This window comes from Malania oleifera, chromosome 6 (genome assembly GCF_029873635.1).
Source record: "Malania oleifera isolate guangnan ecotype guangnan chromosome 6, ASM2987363v1, whole genome shotgun sequence".
Taxonomy (NCBI): domain Eukaryota; kingdom Viridiplantae; phylum Streptophyta; class Magnoliopsida; order Santalales; family Ximeniaceae; genus Malania; species Malania oleifera.
Window position 1 is genome coordinate 5,692,010 of NC_080422.1, and position 25,727 is coordinate 5,717,736.

At 33.4% G+C, this 25,727-nt stretch overlaps 1 protein-coding gene across 3 annotated transcripts in view; it reads right to left on the reverse strand.

Moving 5' to 3' along the window:
- Positions 1-17,295: 17,295 nt before the first annotated feature.
- The window catches only part of LOC131157751 (uncharacterized), a 37,768-nt gene continuing 29,336 nt past the window's right edge, over positions 17,296-25,727 (reverse strand). For 2 of the 3 annotated variants that reach the window (XM_058112107.1, XM_058112109.1), the window contains 2 exons: positions 18,717-18,862; positions 17,296-18,114 (listed from right to left, as the gene is read on the reverse strand). In XM_058112107.1, the coding sequence (XP_057968090.1) occupies positions 17,644-18,114; positions 18,717-18,862 (617 nt within the window). In that variant the 3' untranslated portion in view covers positions 17,296-17,643. The remainder of the gene's footprint in view (positions 18,115-18,716; positions 18,863-25,727) is intronic. The other variant, XM_058112108.1, reaches the window with a different exon arrangement.

The following is a 25,727-nucleotide window of genomic DNA, read 5'->3' on the forward strand; positions in this document are numbered from 1 at the left end:
GATTTTTATTGTAATACATTTAATTTTTATTTTTTGGTCCGTAATAATGCATGCATCTACATGATATGGATTGTTTGCTCATACGACCGTAAATTGACCTTAGGGACCTAAGTGTTCACATAAAACCATTTTCAAAATTGCCTAAATCACACAACAGTTTTCAAAATATATTAAGGTAAAAAATTTGGGCTAAAATGAATTTGACAAAGACTTTGGTTGACTGACGTTGGATTTTTTGGGCTTAATTAAAAATCCTAGGCCATAGACTGACCTTGGGTCCCCAAGCACTTCATGAAAAATCTCTTAAGTTAAAATGTCACATTTATACAAATAGGGATAAAACTTAGGGTCATAATTAGGGTCAAAATTGTGTTTTTGACTAGCCCTGCTCGAACGAACCATTCTAGTTATAATTAGCTTGGTCAACCGAACACTCTGTTGGCCCAAAATTCAAAATGTTGACTAAGCCTCAGTCGACCGACCTCTTGGAGTGTTAAATGCCTCGGTCGACTAAATAGGGAAAAGTCAAACTTTTGACTTGTCTTTATTTTTGAATTGACATTCCTCGGTCGATCGAACTATAAAAATTCACTTTTCCACCAACTTGGTCGACCGAACCTCAAAAATGGTCAACTAGCCTTTTACCTTGGTCGACCGAACCCACGAAGGGTTCAGAAACACCCTGAGTTGGTCGACCAAACTTGCAGTTCAAAATTGCCTTAGTTGACTGAACGTATTATAGTGGTCGACCGAACCTCTCGAGTTAAGTTATTTTCCAGCGCTAATTAAGCTTAATTTTTTCATTAAACAATCTGAAAAATACCAAACGTGTCCCCAAACGATCATATTTTTAAGAAGTCTATATACACCCCTTCATTAGCCAAAATTATCAACTTTGACTAGCCATAATTTTCTCTCAAATCTTTTTGACAAAATTGTTAATCAAAGTTCCCCCAAATACTTTTTTATTGCAAATCTTTTGGGAAAAATCTTTATACTCTCTTTCCATTCATTCTTTTCAAAATTATTTTGAAAGAGAGTACTTTATTTTTATTTTTTTGGGCATTCATTTGTTAATCAAAACATATTACTCTCATTTGTTCCTTATTTTTTGAAAATCATTTTGAGAGCAAGCTTTGAATTTCTCCCGTTTATTTTGTTGATAAATATTCTTGGAGAAATTTTTTGAAAGACTTAAGTACTATTTTTACATTCATATTTTCTTGTGCTTGGAAAGGTCTTCTTGCATTTATACTTTCATAGAAAAATTTTATCTTACAAGAATCATTTGAAAAACCAAAACCCTAGGTTCTTTGATTATACTTTGAAAAATATTTTTGGGAGAATATTTTATTAGGATCCAAATCTTTGAAGTATATATTAAATGCATTTTCTTTAAAGATTGACAATATCACTTTGAGAAAAACACCCATACTCTAGTGAGCATAATTTCATATCATCAGAGAGTGTATGTATTTGAACTTTTAATATGTACATTCATGCTTGTGTTTAGAAGTGTTTAATATGTACAAAAATATTTTTATTGTACCAGTGGATTTAACTCATAAATTGAACTGGAAATCTCAGTCCCGTAAGTGAAACAGGTTTGGTTTAACCCGTTAATTGAATTGGGGAGTTTCAGCCTCGTAAGTAAGATCAGTTGGGTTCAGCTCGGAATTGAATTAAGGAGTTTTAACCCCGTAAGTGAGACCGGTTTAGTTCAGCCCATCAATTGAACTAGGGTGTCTCCGTCCCTTAAAGGAGACCAATTAGGTGTGTTCAATTGTTTTACATACACGTGTATATTTTGAATGAGATATGATGTGGTGAATCGACACTTAGTTTAAATTAACCAAAAAGTTTTAAAAATTCAATTCACCCCCTCTTGGGATTACACTATTTTCAATAATTATGATATTCTAGCTCTTTCAACTTTTATTTTCTTTTATTAACAATTAATTTATAATTTGTTTGAGAATGGTGTGAAATGAATCTAAAATTTATAATTTTATATATTCATCATATAATTTTTATTTTATTTTATCCTATTTCTTATTCATAACATTGAACATACTAAATATTGGATTAACTAATTTATTTTCTAAAAATTATTATTGGCTTCAAATTTATTGAAAATCAAAATATTCTCAATTTTAGGGCATGAATGTTTCACTCTTTTTTTGGGGCAAGAATGTTTCCTTCGGGTTTGGTGCCGCACCATGTGTTTAATGAGGCGTGATGGTGACAGGAGTTCCTGGGTTATCAAATAATAATAATAATAATATTGGCACTACTCAATTTTATATACAACAATCTACAAAAAAATTAACCTTAAATATTTCTCTTGAAAACTTGAATATTTCCAAATGTAAGTTTATATTTTTTAAAAATTAGTTATACTTTAATTTTAGACAGAAAACTAAATACGAAAACAGAATTGTTATTTTTTTTTTCTAGCTAGATGATTGAATAAAATAATTTTATTTTAATTGATTTTATTTAATATTTCCCTTAAATTGCTACTGCATGTTAAAATTACTGTTAACCATAAACTTTATCTAGTTTGAAGTTGTTCTTGCAAGTCTGAAGTGATTATAGACTACAAAAATAATTCAGTCATAAAATTTTTAAGAATCTTTGATTCAAAATTGTCTTTTAGGATTGATCATCCTGTACCTTCAAATTATTACTTACATTAATCAATTTAGAGGAATTTATATCCTGTTTTAATTGAGAGATGAAATCAAATGACCTAATCAATTAATTTTAACTTGCAACTAAAAGTTTGTGTGTATAAATTACGTCAAAAGCACCCTAAAAAAGTTTGACTGAGATCTTAGACAATGGTAAACTCAAATGATTGATTAAAAATATCTACGTTATATAATCTGCGACAATTATGATGAATAATATGGAAAAACAAAGAGATAGATAAAGTAACAAAAATACACAAATTTGACGTGGTTCGGTAGTATGCCTACATTCACAGGAACGAGTGACAGCTGCATTTTACTCTATAAAAATAGGGTTACATCATATGTATTTATATTAACCTTAACCGTACAAAGGTATTAGGAAAATTCCTCAAATACCCATATACTGTACCGCAGGGGCAATCCCAATCTATTAATCATCTCAGTCAATAAAATAATAAATTATAAGTCCAAAAGGACAAGTAACATCATTCTGCTCGGTACGCTACGCTCCCCTCACTCCATTTCGCTTCACTTATGGTATTAGTCTACTCCCTTTGTATATGTGTTCCACTCGATATGAGTCACATACTACAACACTCTAAACATTGACAATCATATATGTTATTTTGACATGCAATCATGATCAACTTTCTTTTCTCAGTAAACAAACATGCATGCAGATTTTGATTTCATTCCTGTAATTCACATCAATGTCTTTTTCATGTCAACAAAAGCCCAAATACAATCATATAAATGCTTATGATCGATCTTGATGTTTGAAATGATAATGATTTCCAACATATAAAATCATCATTGACATTAATTAGGTCAAACTTTGAGTTGATTACATCAGTCCACTCTACTATCTTAATCTCATGGAAATTAAACTTCACACTTTGTAAAACCCAAAAAGGTTATGGTTGTTGTAGTTGTTGTTTTTTTTTTTATTAAAATTATTGCTAATGCAGTCTATCTCTAGTTTAAAATAATAATAATAATAATAATAATAATAATAATAATAATTATTATTATTATTATTATTTATCTATTTTCTAATTGTTTAAAAAGCATTAATTTTTTTTAAAAAAGTAAAGGTTACATGTAAAATAAAATTTATGTGTTTAATTATCTGCTAATCATTTCGTTTTGCTTCTTTTGTAATGATTAACTAAGTAAAAGGTAATCCATTTTAATTTTCTTTCTTGTATTTTTTGTTTCAATTTCCAATAAATCAGTGCAGTCTTATGAGGCTTTATCACATGAAATTATATAATTATCAATTTTTTGATAATGATTGTACCATCATTAGCAGTAAAATTAGTAGTAATTATGTTTAATACCACTTTTAACACTTAATTATGAAGCTCAAAAGTGGTATTTAGTTAACAGTCATGTCTTATTTTTAATTTTTAGTTTTTAGTTTTTAATCAAAAATTATTTGTTCATTTTTAGAAATATATAATGGAAGAGTATAACCACAAATTTATCCACCGATTATCTTTGGGACATTCCAAGTTGTTAAAGTAGGAACATATGACTTTGAAGGGACATTTTAACCCTATGGTTGGATGAGGACTTGGATTTGATTTTTTGTGAATTTAGATAAAATATAATTTAAATTATATGAATTTTGTTCAAATCCACTTAAATGTAAATTTATTAAAATTCGTGCTCTCAAACACAACATAAAGGTCTTGGATTTTAACAATGGAGGAGCAAAAACATATCTATATTTATTTGAGTGTAGGATATATATAGCTCCTCACTCAACTTATAAAGCCACTAAATAATATATGTAATAGGCTTAATGTCACTGTTCCACATCGAATGTATACTAAGGAGATCTGAGACTTATAAAAATGGTCTAGACTCTGTGAGGTGCCTTTCATAGGACAAACCCGTGAGGCCAGTGGGCCAAAGTGGACAATACCTCACTGGAGTTGGGCCTAGGACTGTTACACGACACTTGGTATCAGAGCTACCCTGGGGGTACTATCTTGTGGGTGGATCCTACACAGAGCTATAAGCCACTCCGATGAGAGCATCAAAGATCGGACAGGAGAGTCTGTTACGGTCCCACATCGGATGTGTACAGATCCAAATTATTGAAGCACCTAAGATCTCTAATTCCATAGCAGCAACCCTTCATCATCAAATGGTTTATAGACTTCAGAACCATTCCTTTCATTCGGTTGCCCCTCAAGAAAATCAATATGCTCTCCTTGTCAATTATGATTGTAGGAACCCGAACCCGGAAAATAAGAGAAAATAAATCAGGAAGAGAGAAATAAAGGAAAAGAAAGGTAAAAGAAGAGAATTGGTTTGGCAAGGCCCAAACCGTCAACGGTTTCACCGAGCTGGGAAAAAACCATCGACAGTTTCAGTCAACTGAGGAGGTTAGCTACCAAATCGCCGACTTTTTTATTAAGGCAAGGAAAACCATCGACAGTTTTCCTGTAGGTAAGTTTACTTAAGTAGTAAGCAAGGTATTTTTAAAACATAACAAAGATCTCTTTCTCTCTCTCTCTCTTTAAAATTAGGTTTTGGACTCTCTCTCTACTCTCAGTCTCTCGTGGATCTCTCTCTCCCTTAGGCTTACCCGGATCCTGTGATCACTCTCTGATCACTTTCCTCTCCTTTCTCGGCTTGCCAGTTTGTTTTCAGCGGCGGGATTGAAAAGCTAGGGTTTTCCGTTTTTTGAACGAAATCGGTTTCTTTTTCAAGAACAGGTAAGGGGATTAAGTTAAGTCAGCTTTTTATTAAGTTTGAACCGATTAAAATGTGTTATATGTATGTATATACTTGATTTCAATGGTTATTTCGAAAATCGACCGTTCAAAATGGACTTTACAAACATAGGATATATTATACGGTATTTAGATAAAATGAACAGTGAAAGACTTGGTTTTACTTTACAAACTAGTATACTACGAGGTACTCCTCAATTGTTTATTGGATTATATTCAAATACTGAAATCGTGTGGCAGGTGAATAATCTATATGGTTTATTGTATAACCGAATTTGAGTATGGTTGTGAAAATATATCCTAGAATGGGGATTTACACTAGTTGTGAAAATATTGATTGGTTTGTGAAAATACTGGAACTGCCTTTGCAAAATAATGGGTTTTATTTAACGGCTGCAAGCATGTTTTATTTGACGGCCGGGGGCTGGGTTTTATTAAATGGCAGGTTTTATATGAAATGAGTTTATATTACAGTTTTTATTACTTGCATAATATGGTTTAAGAACCCTAAGGACCAGTTGTATTGTGAGCACGGTTCCATTGCTAGAGAATTGCTATTTGGCCATGTGCGCTCACACTATAGTGAGAGGTGTAGAGTGGTCTCAGCCGATTGGCCTGCGTAATGATGAAGTACCTTCCCTGGGGTCCAAACCAGGAAGTGGTAAGGAAATCAAACCTGCAACTGGGTTGTGGATGCCTGCAGACGCACTTGTAGATGGTTACTTTGACTGTGTCTAGGTTAATTCCCTAGGGCATAAGTCCAGCCTTTGGGCCGCACAACTTGTACAATGGGGGAAGTAAATGGTGTGTTAGTCTCAGAGAGTATCTTTTACGCATATATGTTGATTTATGTAAATGGTGTTATTATTTATTGAACTGGTTTATATTGAGGAAGCAAATGCATATTTTCCAACTGTAAAGGTGTGAGTACATATATGTGAATTAAAATGCACAAATGTTTATGGTGAAGTAAAACTCTCCATCCGAGGGCTTAGTAAGTAAGGTGAGTTGCCTGATAAGTATTGGTTGTAGCCTCACCCAATTAAAAAAGGCAAGGTTACAAATAATATCAGAGCAAAGGGACGTTACATGTTTAGGCGTGTAATCTCCCCTATCCTCGAAAACTCTCGCTTATAAATGTTTATGTGTGTGTAAATATATATTCTGCACGTGTTTTCTCAGTTGATGTTGATTTACAAATAGCTATATTTTGTTTATGTTAAAACTCATGTTGGCCACACATTAATATTAACTTATTCTGCCTTACTGAGAAGTGTCTCACCCCAATACAAATAATCATTTTAGGACCATATCGAGATCGAGCTTAGCAAACTCTAGGGCAAGGTGATAGCTAGTTCCTGTGTGTGAGTGTCTGTAAGAACTCTAATGTATTAAGTTATGTTTAAAGTCCTTGGATATGTAATATGGTCGTATGGAATGAGTTAGTTTTCTTTCTTTTGGTTGGGATGTAATATGGATATTGGGAGACTTCTATGTATGTTAGTAGTTTAGAACTCTGGTAATGTATTTGAAGGATGTATCATTTATTTTCGCTGCATTTATATAATAAATATGATATCAAGGAACACATATGTCACTAAAGTAGCACCCCAGACCCCACGTGATGGGTCGGGGCATTACAAGTTGTATCAAAGCCTAGGTTTGTTAGGTTCTGCAGACTTTGATAGTGGATGATTACCAGAGTATAGGTTGAAATAAGATAAGGAGATGAGTGGAAAGATTAGACGAGTCTTGGTCTGGAAGCTTAGAGACGATGATCTTTTGACCGTCTTCTGTGTTTTTCCTAGAATGACAATTTTGGGAAAACCACAGTAAATCCATCGATGGTTTCGCTTCTGGGTTGAGAGACTAGAACTTGGAAACTTAAGTAGGAATGTTAGGTCGGGTAAGTATGTGTTAGTCTCGGTGTTGTGATTAAAGACCAATACTTAAATATGACTAAGTGTATGCAAGCAACGGAGGGTATTATGGTTTGTAGGATGCAAACTGTCAATGATTTCTTGGGAGGAATATAAAATCGTTGACGGTTTTCTTCAAAAGAGGCCTCTATAATTCATGTTTTTCGTCGACGGTTTTGGGGACCCTCTGTAAAACTGTCGACGGTTTTGTGTCAGGGTTGCGTGAATGATTCTTTTGAACTAAGAATTCATATGTTACATTAATTTCTTCATTCCATACTTGCATCAACCATGATAAATGTGAAATTTCTAAGTCGGATTCTATCCTATCTTCAGGATGGATTCTAGGGGAAAGGACATCGTAGCTGGAGGGGATAATCACGTGGATACTTCCAGTGAGGATGATATAAATGTCTCGACATTATTGTGAGTTATCACATGGATACTTCCAGTGAGGATGATATGGATGTCTCGACAGTGCTGTGAGGTATAGCGCAACTTGTTAGGATCGAGAACTGGAAGGACTCTAGAGAGCAATATCAGCCACCGGTTCCATTCTGTCCGAGGTTCAGTTTGCTGACCAAAAGCGATTTCCATTTTTTCCGAGGTTCGGTCGTCTGAACCATAGTTCAACTTACCAAACTACCAAGTTCGGTCGCCCGAGGGTAAAATGAACTGTAAGTTTGAGCACTCGAGGACAATGGAAAAGTACAAGGTACAAGTTCCGTCGACCATGGACGGTGAAGTCCTTTTGGGTTCGGTCGCCCGAAGTCAGGTCAATTCACTGACTGATTAAAGGTTCGGTCGCCCGAGGTGTTTTGAACACCATAATTTGGTCGCTCGAAGCCTCACTATTTTAGCCTTTTAAGCCCTGAGTTAATTCAATTAATTCCCCTGATAATATATGTGATATTGGGGACTATCTTATATGTATGTGCAAGGACCTAGGGTATTTTCTAAGGTCGTTTTGAGTTAGTCCCAAAAATTTGGCGTCGGTCGACCGAAGGGTGATCCCTAAGGTCCGTCTATGGTCTTGAGCTTATAGGTTCCTACATGCATGATGCACATCAATTATTACAGACCATTCCTACTTTACTATTATAGACCCAAATCAAACATAATATAAATTACAATAAATGAATCTTATGGGTCTTTATTCTTCAAATCTTCAAATGCCATCAAAAGATTTTGCTAATATGAACCTGCACATAAACTTGACAAACATTAAATACCAGAGTATTTGTCATAATCAAAATCAGGTATGACCTATAAGGTCAACAGTTACATTGAGACATGTTTGGTTTGTAAGACTTCTTTGAGAAGTCACCTCCAAACGAAGGTTTCCCTTTATTTGTGTAGTTCGTCATCATTACCATCTGCTGAGTAGCCGCCTCCAGATGCCGGAGATAGGATTCATGACCTACCAAGAGGCCGTGTAGCTCTTCAAACACCAATGACTTCTCCCGTGCTCGGATCGGTGCAGCTATCTCACGAAAATCGGGCCTTAACCCATTCAAGACATAGAGGGTTAAATCGTTATCGGAAATTGGATAATCGATGATGGCAATTTCATCTACAGAGCAAACGATCCCAACTATGTCATCTTCCTTAGCTCACCTCCCACTAAACACCCATCTCCTTTCCGGCACTAATAAACAATTTATCGCCCTCAATATCACTACCCAAATCAATGAAAAGTTAACACCCTCCACTTTCCCTCAATGGCATGCTCAATTTGAAGCCCTCCTTATTGGCTATGATTTGTTTGGCTACGTCAATGGCATATCTTCCTGCCTTTCTCCCGTTGGCACTTCAACTACCGAACTCCATCAAACTCATTGGGTTCGACAGGACAAACTTATCCTCAGTGCCATCCTAGCCTCTACATCACCCACAATTACACCGCTCATAGCCACAGGAAAAACATCACACAAGGCTTGGAATAAACGCAAAACGTTATATGCTAGCCGTTTAAGAACATGGGCTATGCAACTCTAGGAGGAACTCACCTTGATTCAGCGTGGAAATCGATCAATCTCTGATACCATATAGAAGAAATAATACTGCTATTCTTCAATGAATATTTTTCCACACTTTATTGATGCAATAAGAGCTTACTTATATACACAGCTGGGAAAAACCATTTACGACAATGTACATCAATTTTGCTAAAATTATGCAGCAGTTACAACTTTGTCTAAGTTAATGCTGCAGTTACAAAAATATATAAAATTGATTTTGAATGATCTTGCTTGATTGTAGGGTAGATGTGCTCTGTTCAATCTTGGCCTTGATTCGTGCAATCTGTCTTTATAAAGGGGTCCTGTCCTGCGTTCAATCTTTGTTTGTCCATTAGCATGAGATGCATGACGGATTATCTTCTATTATATAGCCATGGCCTACTAGCTAGTCCTATGATAGAATTTAAAAATTGCAAATATCCCCTTAAATATATGTTTGATTTCACCAAAAAAAAGAAAAAAGACAACGCCTAAATGCAAGTTTATAGCATGAAAAATTACTTACTTGTATTTAGGGGACTTGAAGTTTAGACATTAATTTTAGACTTATGCACATATGAAAAACGCATAATATAAACTTATATGAAAATTTAACTAAACTCACAAACTCGAAACTCATTCTCCCGCACAAAATCTTATTATTTATTTGTTGTAACATGATGGGTATGCCCCACCATGAGGATCCTCCATTAAAGCCATGACCTCAGTCATGAACAAAAACAAACAGTCACTCTCCACATCGCATGCAGTGAAGTTTCCACTCTCTGTTTTATTGCGAAGGAAAAGAGAAGCATGGAATGAATGCATGAACAAAAGCAAACAGTCATTCTCCACAGCGCGAGAAGCATGGAATGAATGCATGAACAAAAGCAAACAGTCACTCTCCACAGCGCATGCAGTGAAGTTTCCACTCTGTGTTTTATTACAAAGGAAAAGAGAAAAGGGTATGCATCAGCGAGGATGATGCAGGGGAGACATACCCATGTTTTCATAAAGAGATGGAGACAAAAGGAGACGAGCTGCTTTGGAGTGGTCCTTCAATCTTTCCTTCTAAGTCACCAACAAGCCGTTCTCCATTTCGTGCAGAGTCTTGTTTGGGTGGAAAAAAATGATGAATCTAATTTTGATACATTAATGAAATTTTCCATGAGCGATGAGCATATTAATTGCACTTTGGATTGGACATATAGGTCATTTGCAAGGTGGGAAAATTAATTAAAGTACTATTCTTTTATTTAAAGATGATGATTAATTATATGATTTTTTTAAATCATTTATAAGTATAATTTAAGCATGCATGGTTAAGAAAAGTGGTTTTTAAATATTTAATTTTTAGGGCAAAAGACACTGACCTCCCCCGAGTTTTGGTAAAAAGATAATGAGCTTCCCCGAAGTTTCAAAATTATCATAGATCTTTCCTTAAATTTTAAGAATTTCAAGCACCTCCCTTGAGAATTGACAAAAGATACAAAACTCCTCTTACATTTTGCAAATAGACAACTTTTTTTAGAAAAAATTTGGGTCTTTTTGGCAAATTTTAGGAGAGGTTCGTGATATTTTTTAAACTTAAGGGGAAATTTGTGATATTTTTGAAACCTCGAAAGAAGTCTTTGTCCTTTTTGTTTTGGTAAAAAAAGACAATAACCTCTCTCGATGTTTCAATAATTCGAGGGATCTCTCACCTTAGGTTTCAAAAATTCCAAAAACCTCCCAAAAAGATATAAACCTCCTCTTATATTTTGCAAAAGATACATCTTTTGATGTAAGGTTTGTTCAATGAAATATTTGAAACTTGAGGGGAGATCCTTGTCTTTCTGTATTAAACCTCAGGTGAGGTGAGTGTCTTTTACCCAAACAATAATAAAATATCATGCTATTTTTTAGTTTTTTAAAATTTTGTACAAAAATTGGGAATTAATTTTTAGGATTAATCTTTAATCTTTTTTATTAATATTTAAAAAGCTAAAAAGAATATAATATTTTTGTAATTATTTAAAAATAAATATATTTTCTGCCTAAACTCACATGAATCTCCCTTTATCTATTTATTTTGAAATAAAATGAACATTTATTTATCACCCACAAGCTTAAAATGTATATAAAAGATATGAATGGAAGAAAAAAGGGTTGCACAATTCACATGAATCATGATGGACTCTCACTCAAGATAAAGAACTGTGAACAGCTTTTGGAAGCTTAGAGAACCCCACAAGAAGCACACTGTCCCAAATCCCTTTGGGTCACTCTAATTTGTACCCTCTTCTGCAAGTATGCAAATTTTGAGAAAATGTAAAAAATAAAAATAAAAATAAAAATAAAAAAATGATCTCATGGGTTGAACTTTGACTTATGCTAAACCGATATGTCAGAAGATAGAGCACGATACAAGTGGAGCCCATACTCGCAACGTCAATTTGCGAGGTCACGTCGCAATGTTTATGATGAATATCATTTTTCTTAAATATTATTAGATCAAAAATTTTAATTTACTTGAAATTTGATAACAAAATGTGGATCTTTCTTGAAGAAATTTCTATAAATCTTTTTTGATATTTGATTTTCGAGACGCTTATACATCTCTGTTAGTTTATGGTCAACTAACCAAGTAAAATTATGATAAATTGACTATTTTATCCTCTGTTTTTTTCTCTTTACTACACATGAAATAATATAAATAGTATTCAAATACACTTATCCTTTTTTCTCATTAATATTTAATTTTTCTTAATTTTGAATCGTATAAAAATAAACTTTCATTTTTAATAGAATCTAATGCAGTAGAAAAATATAATGGAAAATGAGTTTTCTCCTTATTTTCCTTTCCTTTCATTTGTACAAGTAAAGCCCTTTCTCCAAACACACTCTAAATCTTAAAGAAATCAACGCCTTAAACTATTCACACACATATACATACATACATATATTAATAGGGGTGAGCATTCGGTCTATTCAGTGAATTCAGTTAATTAATTGAATTAATCAAAAATTTTCAGTTAAAAAATCTCATCAGCAGAACGGACTGAAATTTCATATTTAACCAAACTTAAAACCAATCGAAGCGAATTTCGATTATATCGTTTAACCAATTTTAATTGATTTAATATTTTAATATAAATATATATATATAATATAAATTTTTAATATATATAAAATATAAATAATATATGTAATATCTAAAAAATAAATAAAATTTTAGTATATATATAATATATAAAATATTTTATTATAATATATACATAATTATTTTATATTATTTGGTTAATACGGTTAACCGAGTTAAACGAATCCAAAAATCAAACCAAAATTGAAAACAAAAATTCAACGAAAATAAAAACCAAACTGAACCAATTGAATTTACTCGATTAATTTAATTTTAATCGAATTATGCTCACCCTTACACACGCGCGCACACACATACATATATATATATATATATATATATATATATATATATAAAAGGTATAAAAATATAAAATATAAAAACAAAAAGTAGAGTGGCGATATCAAGGTGATAAGGAGATTTGAAATAGGGAGGAGGGAATGCATGCAGGATGTGGGTGGCCTTAGGTGCCCAGTATCTGCACTGGATTTGTGGGCCCAATCTTTTTGTGAATGTATGCCCATTTTGATTCTCTTCTTATTTCTTTTTCAGCTTTTATGCCAACACATGAAATTGAAATAAATAAATAAATAAAAAGAGAATTTTAAAAATAGGAAAAAGTAATAATGACATTAAAGACTAATATAATTTTTTTACTTTTAGATAGACGTTATTAGATACGAGTTATGTTCAACACCAGTCTCTGGCCATCGTGAATTTTAATAACAAAAGATGACTAATAAGTGGGGTTAGCATACTCCAATACTTTCTCAGGTTTTATTTGGAACTCAAAAAATATAAAGGAAAACAAAGGAAAGGGAAACTTAAAAGAATCTAATTTTTCATGTTTGGTCATTAAGAAAAAAAATTTTAAAAATAAAAATACATTAAGTCAATGAACAAAATTTGGGTTTTATACATTAACATTTAATTTTTCTCAATTTTTCATATTAAAAACAAATTTTTTATTATTAGTAGTATTTGATATAAAGAGAAAAATATAATGAAAAATGAATTTTCTTCTCTTTTTTCCTTTCTTTTCTTGGCCATCAAAATTCTTGATTCAAATATAACCCTAACAAGGAGAGGGGAAAAAAACTTAAAGAAAAACCCATTCATAAGGGTGAGATTCTAAATACAATACACTTTGTTTAGATGCATGAATTTCATACCTATGGATTTAGATTTAACTGAATTTGGACAAATTTTAATACAATTTTATAATACATTTTATACAAATTTTAATATAACGTCAACTTAAAGACATATCCAAACACAGTACAAGTCTTGGTTTAAGAAAAATTCATCCATTTGACATTTAAGTTAGAAAAAAAAAATAGTTAAGAGTTGAAATTGTTTGTCCATTCTCATTGTATAGTGCATAATATTTTTTTCAATTATTTTTATAATTTCACGTACATGCAAATGATTAACAGAAAATCGTGTGACAATTAAAAAAGCTTTAAATTACAGATTAAATTATATAAAACATTTTTTAGCTTGTTAAGAATTGACTAGTTCAAAAATGAACCTACTTGTACTCTTGAACAAATACTATAATAAAAATGTCATGTACACAAAATTATTCATTTTTTGACTTTAACTGTTACCCTTGTTATTAATGCAAAAAGTTTGGTATTTTCACTATTCACAAATATATTGAATTGAAAATGTCAACTATAAAAATGTTTCTCACTTATATTTTTTTCCCTCTTTGTAAAAGAAGTGTAAAAGGCATCTTTTACTTTTTTTAAATAAATTATATTAATATTAAAAAATAAAAGGCAAAAGACACTCACCTCCTTAAATGTTTAATAAAAAGATAGAGACTTTTCTTGAAATTTCAAAAATTTCCCTTAAAATTTATCAAAAATGATAAACATTTTACGAAGTTTCAAAAATATTACAGATCTCCCTTGAAATTTATTAAAGAGATGTAAATCTTTCTTTAAAAAAATTATTTTTTTATAAAATATAAAGAAAAGTGACAAACCTTAAGGAGAGTTCCTAAGTTCCTAAGATTTTTGAAATCTTAGAGGAGGCCTCTCAAATTTTTAAAATCTCAAGAGAAATCATTCTCTTTTTTATTAAAACCTAAGAGAGAGGTTAGTGTTTTTCCTGAAAAATAAAATATATGTGGTAATTTTTATAATTTTTTAAAAATAAAAAAAAAAAACACAATTTAGGGTCAATTATGACAATTATATAATATTTTTGTTTTTAAAATTTTTATGAGAGAGAGAGAGAGGGAGCGCGCGCGCAGCAGTCAAAAGTCAAATCTTTCCGTCGGCGGACGTGAAGCGCGAAGTTAAACAAATAAATAAAAGAACGAGGAGAATACGATCAGAATGTCACAACGGCATATCTGAGCCGTTAAAGCCTCCGTAACCCACGATGCGGTGGGCCCCAGAATCCGTCTCCAATCGCAATCAACGGCGATCTATGCCCGTAACTTCCGGAAACCGGTGCCACTTGTCGTCACGGCGGCTGCTAAAACCCCAACGGTCATGTGAGTGCTCGTGCGTTCTGACATCCACGTGGGGACCACCACGTGATTCTTCCCTCAGTGGGCCCGGAACATCCCCACTCGCAAGAGCCACGCCGTTGCTCCATCGCACGTGCCCCGTCGGCTCTTCCAACTAATGAAAGCCACGTGTCGCCTTGCGATGCTGGACCTCACATGCTCCTAACGATCCATCCATTCGCTGCGTATGAACCTTAGTTTAATATTGTTTTAATTTTAAGACCGACCATGCATAATAATAAAAGTTGAAAAAATTTAAGAGATGCAATTAAGGGAGAGTCCTTTTTGTCCTACCCTATAAATTAATTAATTAATATGCAGAATAAAAAATGTGATTTATACTAACTCGGAATGATAAGCTAATATTATTTCTGAATTTTGCTTTCTTGTTTGACGTCAATGTGGTATATTTAAAATTATGGAAAAAAAATTATTAGTTTGAATTTTGAGAGAGAACTTTATCGAATAATTTACGACTGTCCATCCGTTATTGTTTCAAATGAAGAGTATGAAATTTTTTTTTTAATTTACTTAACTCGGCCCATTGACATTTAATTTTTAAAATTAGATTTGACAGAGACTGATTCAAATAAACTAAAACCCGGTAATAAAAAAATATGATTATTTTGACTATTTTATTTATATTTTTTGTTTAAAATAAAATTTATAATGACAATAAGTACATTTTTATTCAAGTTATAAACCCTTAAAATTGGGCCAATAATGATTGATTCAGATAAATTAAAATTTGTTAATGGAAAGGAGGTCATTTTAACTGTTTTATAAAACACTTGTTATGAGAATGAGTCATCAGCATGCACTATGGTGCATGACTTTCTATTTTAAATTTTTTTAAAAAAATTTATGAAAATAATAAATAATTAAATAGTGTAGGGTCATTTTGAGATAGTTGTAAATAATTATAGCCAGATTTTGAAATAATTATAAGCAATTATAGAAATAAATTTGACATAATTATAAGAGTATTTTGGAATAATTATAAATAGTTACAGGAATAATTTTTAATATAATTTATTATTAAATCTTATCCAAATTCAATACAAATTCAAATTCAAAACTTCTCTCAACATAAGGTAACGATAATTATAATTCTCGGTAAAATAAAATTTTGATATAGGTTAGCTATTTTGTTGTATCATATGTGTGCGCTTTTCAAATAAGTTGTTTGTATGGTTTTCAAAACACTAGTGTTGGACAGGTTGTTTGACCAATGAAATTGCTTGTGTTCTTGAGTGTGTGATTTGATTAGGTGTTCTTATAAATTTGCTTATGTAAAATATCTTAGTTAATGCACTTGGAAAATAATTTTCTATGAAATTTTGATCCCATAATTCACTCTCTCTTGCGTTTCACTTAATCAGACCAATTTAGCTGAATATATCTCAGTCGTTTAACCGCCGATGATGATCATAATAGTAGTAGTAATAGCCTCCTAAGAGTGCCTCAAGCGGTAAACTCGAGACATTTCTAGTTAAATGGATCAGAATTTGAGTCTTGAGGTTATAGTTTTTCCTTTGAGATAATGCATTGATATTTAAGTGAAAAAAAATAGGGACGGGTCTGTTATCTCAATAGATTAACCAAGTATCTAAAGGACATCAAACACCACTGTATCGAAAAATAAAAAAAAATAGTAGTAGTGGTGGTAATAATAGTAATAAGCAACACCAACAATGATGAATAAAATGATACTAAGAATAATAAAATTATTATTATTTAATAATAAAAATAACAAGAAACCAACAACAACAATGTAATAATAACATTAAAATGAAGAAAATCCAAACAAAAATATATTTATTATTATTTAAAATGTTAAAAAAAATATGAACTAAAAATGAAGAAAATTTCTAAAAAAAGAAAAATGTTAAATTGAAGTCATATATTTTAAATATTTTTTTAAATAGATTTTTCCTCATTTCATTAGAGATTCCAGCAATAATTATGCTCTTACCTTGAGTCCATTTCTACCCCAATTCTTTTCTTACTTTAATTCCACTTCCCAAATCGAGCACATGGAAATGAAGTCGTGTTTGAAGAATGAAATTCACATTTTTGTTCCCTTAGAATGGTAAAATATATTAATAATATAAGTCAATTTAAGATTACAAATTTTTAAAAATTAAAAGTTATTAGATCTTTTCCAAAACAAGGCTTTAATAAAACTTCAAAGCTTCCACCTTAGCGATTCAGTCCAAGTAATCATTCAAATTGATTAACGTGCATGTGGCTTCACTCAAGCTGATTATTTGACTGCAAAGATAGTGTTTGAGAACATGAATATCGGGCTTTAATTTAAATTTCTGTGAATTTGAAAGAAGCACCATTTTATCAAAATCCACACAAACCTAAGGTACAAATTTCATGCTAGGACAAGGATCCCAATAGCACAGAAGCCAAACAGGCAATTGGATCAAAACACAGAAGATGCATTTTTCTCTAAAAATTTCATAGCTAGGGGAAGGGAAAGAAGAACCACAGAAGCTAAACAGACAATTGGTTCAATACAAAACCTATATTTCCCCTCCAAATTTCCCCTTGTCTTCATGCGTCATCCGTGAGGCAACCATCTTCAATTTTTGGACAACATGATCCAGAAAAATGAAAAAAGGGAACTAATCTTTCCACCCTTCCTTGCTCAACCGTCGGGAGGCAAGCCCCGAGGATGAGAGGCTTGGAGTGACGGGCATTGAGGGTGTCTTCGGTGCCTCCTCATCATCCCAACTGTCACCCCAACTGTTATCCCATCCATCATTAACTTCAGACTGAGCTTCAACCCCCCCTGAAACAGGAAGAACCACCATGTCCAACTTCTGATATTTTGAGCCACTGGTGGGAAAATGCTTTCGTCGGAAGCAAACACATGTCCAAGTTGACACCATTAATAGTAGAGCAGCAAGGAAGACAAACGCAATTGAGGGGGTTCGTGTAAGGAAGCTAGTGTAAGTGAGCTTTGGGATATACTCACTTTCCTTCCTGGTATTGTGACCAAACAGATCTCTGAAATCAAGAACGCAACTACTATCTCCCGCGTTCAGAATAATCGTGCCACTGCCAGCTCCACCATTTCCAATAGAAACCTTCACCTGCATCGTCCAAATTTTTTTCCCAGCACTTATTATTCTCTCCAAAATGAAGTAATAAGAATTTTTTTTGTGGGTGGGGCGTGGGGTGCAATTCAAAGGCTTAATTTTGCCACAAAAAAAGTTTGTTTTACACTAATGGAAAAGGAAAGAATCAAATGAAACTGAAAGAGACCAAGCTTGTTCAGAAAATAAATATAATAATTGTTCCAACATAAGTACTCATGTCGGCATTACAAGGGTAATCCTGTGCCTGCAGCACAAACTGAGAGTTTAAAACAACATAATAAATAATTCCTAGGATAAGACAGTTAAAAATCACAACCTGTTGTTCATTTTCCCTTTATTCCTAGACCACCACCTCCTTGTACTTTTTGAAAAATGTGGGTTCTCGTCCACAGGCAAAGTTGCAAACATCCAGTTTATTAAACCAACATGAATATTGATCTAATGCTTTTTATACCAAAACTGCTCCAGAGGGACATCAGTCATTTAGTACAGCCATAAGAAAAGCCCAGCTAGATTAATTACATCGATTACAAATAGTTCAATGAGAAAAGAGAACCCATTCATCTTTGTTTCAATGGAGTAAAATGACTCTGTACCTTTTTGTCTTCCTTCTCTTGGAGTTGAATGCTTGTTTTCTCTAGGTGAACAAAATCAGGAGCAGAAATTGCAACAGAGAGAGGGCCTTTCCCTTTGTTCTGAATCAAAAGTGAAAGATCTGGAGATTCTGGGAAATTGATAATCACTGTTACATTCAAAATTTTCAACATGCATAAAATGGAATAAATTAAAGAGACAAAGCGTGCACACACAGTGAGGAGTGAGGAATTTCACATATAGACATCAAGAAACAACTGAATTGTGGATTATAATTTTCAGAAAAAATTCTGTCAGTGATTTTCATATTGCAATGAACTGTGCAGAGATCACCAATTCTGTATTGATTTCCACACTAACAAAACTATCAACCGGGGATACGTTATCCTGGCCCTTGTTAATCACCAAATTTGGTGTCATAAACCAAAATAATAGACAAAAAGAAGATGAATAAAATGCATCAGCCAAACATGATGGTCCACAAACCATAGCTACCATTTTCTAAACTAAAGCTTGGTCAGCCTTATCTTGTAACCCATTTTTTTTTTCTTTTAAATTGATAGCAGGGAACTAAATGATAACACAATTCCAACAATATTTCTCTATTTCATCCTCCTGTTGAATTTTATGAGCAACTTCATCTTAGTTCCCCCTATTTAGGGGTCACAGATAACAAATATATTGATCATATAGCATCCAAAAATGCTGAAAGACACAGGACAGCTTCATGGGAAGAATCACGGGTGCATGACCACTGTACCCAGCACATGCTGCCCTCCCCCCTTATAAACTGCTGCTTTTGTTTTTCTGTTGTGTGTGTGCGTGTGTGTGTGTATTCATGCTGTTTTTTAATTAATCTAGAAATATTGCTTGAAGGAGGCAGCTGTCATCTCGGCCCCTCGGCATTAATGGTGTCAACGGTGAGGAGGGCAGCAGCAGCAGCTCTTTTCCCCTCCAAGAAGAAGAATCAGTAGATGCCATTAAGCTTGCCTTCAGCCAAGGCTTTCTCCAAGCAGCAGCCACAACTGCTCTCTTGAACTGTGGACATTTGGCAAACAGTTCCGACCATGGCAGTGAAGAGCTTCCACTGTTGGGTGTTAGGAGTCAGGACAGATTGGGAATGGGAGAGCTGCAATTTTATTTTATTTTTTTATTATTTTCAAAATTATTTTTTAAAAAAAATAATGAATAATATAACTGGAGGAGAAAGAAGAGAGAGCAGATGAGTTTGAAAAGTTAGCAAGCCACAATGGCCCACAAAGGTGCCCATGACTTTTTCACCCATGACGAATAGCACGATTGTATAGCTTCTGCTACTCAGTAGCCATCATAATTCTAATAAGGGCAGCCTCGTCCAGGGAAGGGGTGGACAACAATGGGTCTATAGTCTTCAGAATTCTCTGTTCCCTAATCATCCTAACAGCTTTCATTTGTAATGCATCTTCCATACTAATTTTGAAAATAACTCAATTATGGTATGTTGCCAGGATACAAATACAAATGGTACCTGACTTCAAGATTACCTGGACTGTGGATCCCTGCGGAATGCGAATGAGGTCAGAGTTTACAAACTAAATCCACTATAGAATATAACAAAAGGCAAATACAGTGCCATGGTGTCTTGGAGAGTCAATTTGAGAGACCTCATCAATTCAATTCCTCTTATTTTATTTAATTAGCACATTTGTAAACAATCCAATAATATATAAATAAATATATATATATATATATATATATATATAAAAATAGTGAAATTACATTTTTCTTATACATTTCACTGGAACATTGAAAATCACTTACCAAATTGTTGATGATCCACATTTTGAAATGGACATTCCAAATTGCAATTTGCTAATTCAATAGGAGGGAAAAGGCAACTCTAGTCTAGTTAGTTCATACCCAATGAACCCAAATAGAATTGTTGTAGGCCTACTGTGTCATATCTAACTTACAATTCTTGCATTAATTACTACATTGTCATATAAATTTTTTATTAAATTTATTTTCACGAAAAAAAAAACTTCAAATTACAAAAAGAGGAAAAAGTCTGGGTAATCTAATCATTGGTGTTACTGCTCATTTAGCATTATCACCATGTGTTATTGTTATGTTAGTAAGCAAAAGTTAGAAAAGTTATTATTGTGATTGTCATGTACTTGGCATATATAACAGATAGAGGGAGAGACCTAACATTGTGATTAGATCTTCCAATTTATCGTATACTTCAACACAGTATTGGAGCAAGATCCAACCCTAACCCCAAGTGCATAGCTGCTCACAAACCAAACCCTAAATCTCATAATCCTACGAGGATGTGCCAGTATAGGAGGATCATCCACATCACCAAACCAGAAACAACGCTAGGGGGTCTTCAGAAAAACTCCCAGACATCCTTTCTATTTCAAAATTTCAAAAATCCCTTTAGTGTGTGAGCATAGTTGTCAAATCAAAATTTGAATCATGAATCAAAATTCTAATTTTGGGAGAATCAAGAATCAAATTGAATTGTAAGATTCAGTAAATTTTCCAAAATCAATTCTAAGTGGCACGTGTATATATACAATCAACAAGCAAAAAAAAAAAAGCAAAATAATAAAATACATTTAAATTTTGATAATAAAAAAAATCATATTTCATGTGTATGCTTTCCCTAAATAAATGAAAAATAAAAGGATAAGTTAGGAAATATTGATAAATAGTGAACTTTATGCTGTTTAAGGGAACGAATCAAGAAAAACTCATAAAAAAGTTGAACTTTTTGGTGTGTATCAACAATTGAAAAAAATAATATTTCATGCATATTCTTTAGTGGATTAAAAATTTTTAAAAATAGCTAACCTAAAAAAATGATAATAATTGAACAAACCACTAAAAGAATTAACTTTTAAATCTTAGCAGCACAACAAAACATGAGTACCACCTTACCCGGTGAGTGTTCCGTCCTTCTGCTCAATGGTAGAGCACTATACTCCTAGAGCGAAGAATGGTTTTGTGAAGGTAACATAAGATCCAAAGTTCTATTTTCTCCTTTTAAAAGCATAAAACTAAGGTAAACAAGGAATGGAAGGTAATCATGTAAAAACAAAAGCAATAAAAAAGAAAGAAATGCTACTTTGGGGGTTTCAAACTAATCGGGTTTGTCGGGATATGATAGGTCCAGAATCATGTAAATTGATAGATTCAAATCAATTCAATAAATTCACGGGGTGAATTGATAGATCCAACAACGATTCAGTTGATTTTAGATTTGCTAGTAAGATTCGAATCAATTTGGTGTGGAATTGACATGAATCGTATGAATCGAATCATGAATCATAAGATTCTAACAAATATGTGTGTGAGAGCTCGTTGAGCACTATTTTTGCTCTTGTTTCTTCCCAAATGCCTTGAAAATCTCCCTACTCCACATATTGAGTTATCATCATGTCTTTTGTTCTAAGATCCTACCTTTATTGGTAGTTCACTCATGGTGCTTTGCTAATTGTTGCCTGCTATCCTTAGGGTTGTCTGCCAGTTTCTTGGGTCATAGTGGTGTTATGCTAGTTTGTTCGTAACTCATTCATGGTCGTTTCAGTTATCACCTTGTTTGTGGTTGTTCCAATTGTTCCATTGACCATGTTCATTGATCTCATTTTTTAAGTGTTGATGTAGAGTCCACGAATCCTAAATATACGTTCCCTTCACCATCGCCGCAAACAACAAATGAGAAGTTGGATGGAAAGAATTATGCACAGTGGTCTAAGGATATTAAGATCTATTTGACAGGCTAAGGTAAATCTAAGCACTTGTTTCAATCTGAGGCTACTGACGACAAAAGAAAGAAATATGGATCAGGAAGATGCATAAATTGGCTCTATATTGTGGAACTCAATAGAACCCATATGGCACAAATGTTCATGCATCTAGATGTACGCAAGGAGATTTGGAATTATGTCAAACCCATATATACCAAGTAACATTTCACATATGTACGATCTATCCCTGGAGATTTTTAACTACAACTAGGGGACTGCAGCACAATTACCAAAAGACACTAACACCCTAGCGAACTGAGAATTGATACAATCATTCTGAAACATAGTACATTTTTGTTCCAAAATGCTAAATCTAACAATCCAAAGTTTTGATTCAATATTTTTTGCATAACATATTCTTTTATTAGTTAAAGTGGGGAACAATAGCATGGTAATTCTATTTTTGGTCATTATTAACCCATTTCAGTAAAGAAAATCTCTTCTGGATTTAGAAACATCTCAACATCTCTCTAAAATATATAACAAGTATTCCATATTTTTCACCAATATATTTATACAAGTATACCCCTATGGTTCCATATTTTACAGCATGTGTCGTACTATGGTCCCGTTCCCATTTTGGAACATTCCACACTCTATGTAACATTGGACAAGGGTTTCATAGAGTACTTTGGAGAGACAAAGTGCATCCATGAGGAAATTAGCATTCTGCAACCCATAACAGTTCAGGTCCTAGTGTGTTTGATATTCAAGTTTAAGGCAGTCCTAGATGCTTGATGGTGCAGAGTTGCCATCCTTTGCTGATGTTTATTCTCACGTTCTTTGTGCTTGCTCCAGTACACATTCCTCAACCCTTGCTTCTGATGCTTCAAACCTGGCGTTGAGAAGACTGCTTCCATTATACAAAGTGATTTTGGTTTTCCACCAAGTTACCACAGAAGTTCTCAAGGTGGTTTGAGTGATCATGGTGGAAAGGATGGACATTGTTGTGGTCCCCCATACAAGTGCACTCATTAAGGACAAGGACATGCGTTTGAGCAGTATTGGGATCTTCATGGTAAAACATCACACATCACCAATGCATCCACCACTGGTTCCACCCTTTCAAGCTCAAGCAGGGATAAGCATATTGTATCTATGGTAAGGAAAGAGCATTCCAAGCTCCAGTAGTATCAAGCATCCCACCAAGCTTCTCTTTTCATTGCATCTCTTGTTGTAACCCTACAACTTTCTTATCATCCAATATTTCTCTCGCTAATCCTTGTATTATAGATTCAGCCACTACTCATCATATGACAAGTATAACTAATTTCTTTTTTCCTCTCTCTAGTATTCTGAAATCTTACCTTGTGTTATCCTTGCTAATGGGTCCACTAATAGGGATAGTAGATCCCATTTCCTCAATCTCTCTTTCTTCTATTTTGTATATTCAAAAGTTTCCCTTAAATCCCACATCAGCTAGCAAGATTACGAAATCCATGAATTGTTCATTAATATCCTTCCTTATTCTTTCATCATTTAGGATTTGAAGATGAAGATGGATTGGCGAATGACATGAGACTAGTATACTTCACTACTTTGAGTCACTAACTCTTTGTATTGCCTGCACTACTGCTGCTATGTCACTCCAAATCCATTGTTGCCTTGGTCATCCTTCATTAGACAAGTCAAAAAAAATAGTTCCTACTTTGAGCTTTGCAAAAATAAAAAAATAAAAAATAGTTCCTACTTTGAGATTTGCGTCTACTCTTGACTATGAATCTTAAAAGTTGAGAAAACATCATCGTGTTCCATTTGTTTTCCACATCAATAAACGAGAAGTAAGCCCTTTTATGTTAGTCCATTGTTTGGGGGTCCCAGTCGAGTTGTGTCAAAGTTGAATTTTTTGGTAATTTGTAACTACTGTTGATGATGATTCAAGGTTGACTTGTCTTTATTTAATAAAGGATCATTATGAGTTGTTTCATAAATTAGTTCCTACTTTGAGATTTGTGTCCACTCTTGACTGTGCATCTTAAAAGTCGAGAAAACATCATCGTGTTCCATTTGTTTTCCAAGTCAATAAACGAGAAGTAAGCCCTTTTATGTTAGTCCATTGTTACGGGTTCCCAGTCGAATTGTGTCAAAGTTGACTTTTTCGGTAATTTGTAACTACTGTTGATGATTATTCAAGGTTGACTTGTCTTTATTTAATAAAGGATCATTATGAGTTGTTTCATATATTTGTCCCTTCTGTTATGAAATAAAGACTAAATTTAATTTTCCTTTCAGATACTTCATAGTGGTAATGCTAAGGAGTACTTTACTGCCTAGTTCAATACCTATATAACTAGAGAGTATCAATGATAAGAATTTTATATACCATTGTATTTATACAAAATAAGGGGAAAAAAGAGTATATCTCCATCATGAAATTAGAGAGAAGCAAATGATCATTATGGAAGCCACTTCCTTATCTGGGCTTACATTGACTATAATTATTTGGGTTTTAGAAAAATAGGATTAATTACAACTTAAAATAGAATGTCAGTTGCTTAATCTACATATGGAATTGATAAGAAAAGCAAACAAACTTAAACCAAATTGGAGTCTTTGATGGGTTTGATTCTAGTTTGGATATACCTTTAACGCTATTTTCCTCTCCTCTCTAGAACACAACATTCTTCAAAGACTTGAAGCAAGCCCCATTGAAAGGCCCTCACAAAAGAGAAGGATAGGAAGCCCTAGCTAGTATATCGGATTTTTTCAAGAGAAAGATCTCGACACTTGATTTTGTGCATTTAAATGGTCATAAGTATTGATAAATTTGATCAAAACTACTACAATTGTGTTTTGTAGATTCTAGCAATCATTTATGATGTGTTGCATAGGAAATTGGTTTTGATGCCTAATATACCCCAAAAATATCAACCACCAAGAGTCAAAGGGAGATTAAAGTCCAGCATTGATGAGGGCAGTTACCGCCCAAGTCAATTGCTCAAAATAGAGTAATTGGCGCCAACCCAATAATGACCATAGTGATCCACGCCAGGCGCCATAATGGTATATCCCCCAAGGGTCAAACCTCTCCAGTATAAAAGGGGGTATTGCGAAGAGGCAAAGGTATCTTATTCTTACCATTTTTACTATTGCTTACAACCTCTCTAGAGCAATCCCTTACTTAGGCATCGGAGTGATCCCTCGGAGTACAACTCGCGTCCTCCAAGCTACTCCTATTTCATCCCTTTTCAGATGATTGAAATCGGAAAGTTCATCGGA